This window comes from Nicrophorus vespilloides, unplaced genomic scaffold (assembly GCF_001412225.1).
Source record: "Nicrophorus vespilloides isolate i.1.1-1 unplaced genomic scaffold, Nicve_v1.0, whole genome shotgun sequence".
NCBI lineage: Eukaryota > Metazoa > Arthropoda > Insecta > Coleoptera > Silphidae > Nicrophorus > Nicrophorus vespilloides.
In genome coordinates, this window is record NW_017100079.1 from 594,313 (window position 1) to 599,556 (window position 5,244).

The 5,244-nt window shown below is 28.1% G+C and overlaps 1 protein-coding gene across 4 annotated transcripts in view; it reads right to left on the reverse strand.

Moving 5' to 3' along the window:
- Positions 1 to 4,651, reverse strand: part of LOC108566833 (fasciclin-2) — a 99,997-nt gene extending 95,346 nt beyond the window's left edge. For 3 of the 4 annotated variants that reach the window (XM_017926909.1, XM_017926908.1, XM_017926910.1), the window contains exon 1: positions 4,424 to 4,650. In XM_017926909.1, coding sequence (XP_017782398.1) covers positions 4,424 to 4,481 — 58 coding nt within the window. In that variant the 5' untranslated portion in view covers positions 4,482 to 4,650. Of the gene's footprint in view, positions 1 to 4,423 lie in introns of all 4 variants that reach the window. The other variant, XM_017926907.1, reaches the window with a different exon arrangement.
- Positions 4,652 to 5,244: the final 593 nt, after the last annotated feature.

Sequence of the window (5,244 nt, forward strand, 5' to 3'; positions counted from 1 at the left end):
TATCAATTTTGTAGGAATTTATAAGTATTATGACTTCCTTGAATATTAATTATATTTTCATTAATCTTAAATTATGGAAATATTTTATGATTTTGTAAATGAAAATGTTTAGAATTTAAGTTCAAATCTTAATCTTAAATCAAATATTAAAAAAATCTACTTGAAATTTGTCATAATAAACCAATTACAGCAATACCTTGGATAGTCCGGTTGCCAGTAGACACAATAACTGGTAAGGTACCAATGTACCTTCTTCATACTGACAGTCAAACGCCACGCGAGTAACTATGCTACGAAAAGTCGAGCGTATATCGATGGGTTAAGACAAATAAATTTTAAAAAAATCCCAAAAATATTTGACTGATTATTTAAAACCAATAGAAAATAATTACAAACACTAATTCGGAGGATAAATCTTGATTAATAAAAATATTGATTTCAATATTTGTTTCACAAATAAAAAATGTAATACATTTATTAAATTTCTTCTCTAAAGAGACGAAATTGATGATTCTGTTATGTAAATGAATACTCGAATGGGATGTTTAATGTATAGACATAACATAGGATCCAAACAAAAAATTACATATACTAAAAACAAATACCCGAAACTTATTATATTTTGGCTAGGCAGAAACACAAAATAATATTGAATTTCATTTACGACTGTGCTTTTTATGCATTCTTATTATTTGAGGATAGGAATGGACGTAATATTTCCAGCGGGTTTCGAGTTACAGACATATTTAACCTTCGCGTTTACCGAGATGAATGCGGGGTATTCAAAAAAAAAGGAACGTATATATTATAACGCCAAGAAACGTATATCTGTTTATTTTTCCAGCGCTCATTTATATATTTTTCGCTCCAGAGCAAGTGTTAAATACGAATTCGATTCTTTGCGCCGCGTCAACGTTTCTTACGTAAATATTTTCACTGTCGTTAATAACAAACAAGAATATTTCTCCGTTGTATTTTCAATGCGCTTTTATATAAAGTATCTTTGTTCGGATGCGTTTTATTTGTATTCTAAGGCTATTTGAATTTCATTTGGATCTTCGGCGAAGTTCCGACAACTCACAATAAAAACAAATTATACCAGAGGAAAACTTCCTTAATTATTCCCATTTGACAGAAATATGATGTGCCCGGAGTTTTAATCAACTCGCAGCTATTTTCAAACGTGCTTTTTACATTTTAATTCGCTTTAATGAAATATTTATAAGCGACAGAAAAAGTAAATATTATCACGAACACATGTTACCCATTGTGGAACAAGTAAACTCCCAAACTTATTATATAAAACAATATAGAATTTTCATTAACTCATTTAGAAATTACACATAAAATTATTCAATTAATTTGAAACATTAAAACCATATAGTCATGATTCTCACACTTTTCTTAAACTAATGAAATTAATGAATTCATCAACAGAACAATACATCTTCGTATATTCTGTAATTCTCACAAAACAAAAGTAAGACAAAATTGGTTGAAAACTGGAATATATAAAAATAATACAAGTTCGGAAGTATAACAAAAACATGTTTTGCAAACTTATGATCCATCGAGAACAACGAACAGAGCGTATCCGAGTGATGGATGTGACTATAAATCAACTGCGAACCAGATTTCAATCTGTCTAAATTTTAATGTTTATCACCAACATTACTTATGCTCTGCGGTGTGTTGGTTCCACACTATTTGTGCAAATAAAATCAAGTGCATATGCATATGTACCACACTTCTTTCACCATTTATTACAATTATTCTCGAAACATGAAAATAATCACCGGCCTCATTAATCTTACAGAAAAGTACAATTATTAGGTAGAATAAATGAAACTCACATTATTTTTAATACTTACATATAATATAATTAAATTTAGTAAAAATGTTGTATTTTTTAAAAATAAAATCGCATTGTTTGCAATTGTGTCAAAATTAAAGTTTGGATGAAAATACTACTAGGAAAATATTCTAGTTATTTTAATTTCATTTTTATAATTTTAATATGTACTTTAAAACATATAATTGTAATAGCATATGTTGTTACAAAAAACTAACTACACTTTCATTTATTATTATTGCGAAAAAATGTGGATCTAATGAAAATACTTTCTTTTCAAATAAGGGAATATAAGTGGACACTCCATAAATTGAAACGCGTGAAAGTGCAGTAAAAATAATAAGCGAAATAAAATCTTGCTCCTCGAATTTCGCACTTAGAAAGCTGAAAAGCGAGGGACAAAAAAGGATCATATAATGGACCTTCTTTTTTTTCTTCTATCGAAACGGGAGATGTCATACCCTATAAATACATATATTGATTCTGGCTTGATCTAGGAACGAACGAAACGGAAACGGGTTTTCGGTATAGAATGTAGAGTATTATTTTTCATGAAATTCAATTGCTTCACTTTAAATGAAAATATATAAATATTTAAACAATATATAAACTTGTTTTAAATTAATTTCTAATATGAGAAACACAGGAAATAGACATTAAATTCATTTTTCCTATCTGCAAATATTTTCTTATTATTCATTCGTATTTAATTTAATTGCAATAGTCAAAGACAAAATAAAACATTTTCATTCTAAACAATAATAATAAAATAGAACAAAAGTGATGAAATCTATTGAGTATTAAAATTAATTAAATAATTATAATAACAAAAATCATTATTAAACATTTAAAAAAAATATTTCCAATACAAAATGCAAGAAATATTTTGAACAAAGGTTAAATTTTACTTATCATTAATTTATCATCATAGAAAGAAACAGTTTTGAAACTATAGATTTTTAGCATTGTATTGAATAAAGTAACAATAAATAAGAAATGAAACTATTTGCGAAGAAAGCTTTAATCGATTTTCTAAAATTATAATCACCGGAAACGAACATATATTTTTACCTTTCTTAATAATTTCTTTAATTCTATAAATTACTATTTAATTCTCTCATACTGGATACCTTTTACCAATATATTTAAGAGCATTTAAACGAGGGTTTATTTCAGTAAAACTTAATTAAAAGAAATAAGTTATTAACATTAACTTTTGTACTGAGAAATATTAAAATCTACCATATTTCCCAACAGATGAAGAAATAAATTTATTAATAATTTCTGAACAGCGAATACTATAGAATCTTATTTTATTTCATGTTATTCATATTATTTCAAATGTTATTGGAAATAAACATTTTTTTAATAAACAGATTTTAAATGTAAGTTACTTTTTCCAAAACAATACAAAACTGAAATTTTAGTTTTTTTTTACAAATTAATATTTGTATGCATTATTTTTTACTAGTAAGATAATACCCTTTATTACAGACACTTTTCAAGAAAATAATGTATTCCCACAAAACTGTCACTATTTTATTATACTTTTTTTTATTAATCGAATTAATAAATTTAACAATTCATATTCCTGGGAAAATATTTTAATTGTATGGATTGTCGGAAAATCCAATATGTATAAATACGTTCGCAATTAACGAGAATAATTAAAATTTTATATTTGCGGGCTACGCATATTTGATGTAACAAACAAAAAAAAATATGCAATAAAATAACGTGAGCCGGTCGTATTGTCAATTACTGCAAAATCGTAATCACGTAATTTAATTAATATTTGAAAATATATTGCATTGGTGTAAATAAAATATTTGCATTGCTCTCAAAACCAAAACTATTGCAGTAATACAAATATTTATTCAATTCTAGAAATTGATTACAATTTTATAGCGATCGATATTTTTCTATATTTTACAAGTGGAAATGATTTTTATATACAACTTTTAAAATTTCAAGGAAACATCTTTTTTTTACCATCGTCAAATCTTTAGATTTTAAGGTAAATCGTAAATATTGTAATATTACAAATATTTATTTTAATGCTTGAAAATAATTAAATTATTGTAAGAAACAATTTTTTTCTATTTTTTATATGTGGAAATGAAGCCAAATCTACAAATTTTTATTAAAACCGAACCTATTGCACTAATGCTATAAAATGATTAAATTTAGTAGGAATTGACCAATTTTCCATGTTGAAATAATATTTTTTCTTGTGAATCTTCCATTTAAAATAAATCCAAACAAGAATATAATATTAATTTCTATAAATTATTTCAATTTTCATGAATTGGTTTTCTATGTAAAAATGACGATTTTTTTTCTTTGAATGTTTAAATGTGGAAAAGATGATTTTTTTCACATGGTTCTTAAAAACAATGGGGGAACGGTGAGAAATACGTTAAAGTAATTTGAAAGTCTATAACCAACTTCACTCCAAACTTAAGTAACGTAACTCGTTTCCACAGGTAGGCAGCGGCACCGGTGTCTCGGCGTGTGCAGGAGCGAGATGAACATAGGTAAGAGTCAAGTATGTGTGACTAACTCACTAACCTGTTAGTGTTGCGAAGGTGAGCGTTGCTAAACAAAGGAGGAAAGTCGTCGAACGCATCTTGCCTCTTGTCGTATTCGATGATCTCTCAGAAGGATGTTCTCATGGATGGATGGAAAAGTTCTGGAGTTTGCTAACTTTTCGGGAAAACTTTTTCCGCGCAGGATGATGCTGTGCTGCTTGTACACGACTTGCTGTTACGAATGGTGCACGGCGACTGGACAAAGTTCCCAAGTTTACATAGGCGGGGCGTCCTCTTTGTATATCGTGCGCCTTCGCCCACGCTCGTAGCCAATTTTCAAATCGAGTAACACCTGTTTTTTTACCTGTTTTCCTCCACCACCACCGCATCTTATCTAGACAAACAATTGATTAGATAGATACCGTATCCACATGTCGCCTATATTCGAAACTATATGATATAAGCTATAAACAAAACATTGATGCTTCCTGCATAATCGGAATACCAGAGATGCCGCATGCATTTGCCGTCTCTATTGTATTCATTTAACTTTTAATTGATCGTTCTACTGGTTACCACCATATTTACAGAGAATAAATTGCTGTGTTTCAATGCTGTAAGCATATTAAAGGCGGAATCATCAAGTACCACACAGATTAGCATGTGCGCAAAATTTGAATGTTACGGATTATTTATCGACATCCTACCCGCATGCCACCATACAATAGTGATCTTTGATTAAATGTGAACATTTGGTTCTGATAAAAATTACCATATTGAAATAATACATTGGTTTATGATTTTTTAGCAGAACCAAACATTATTTAATATTTACTTATAAGATTAGCAGTATCTATTAGG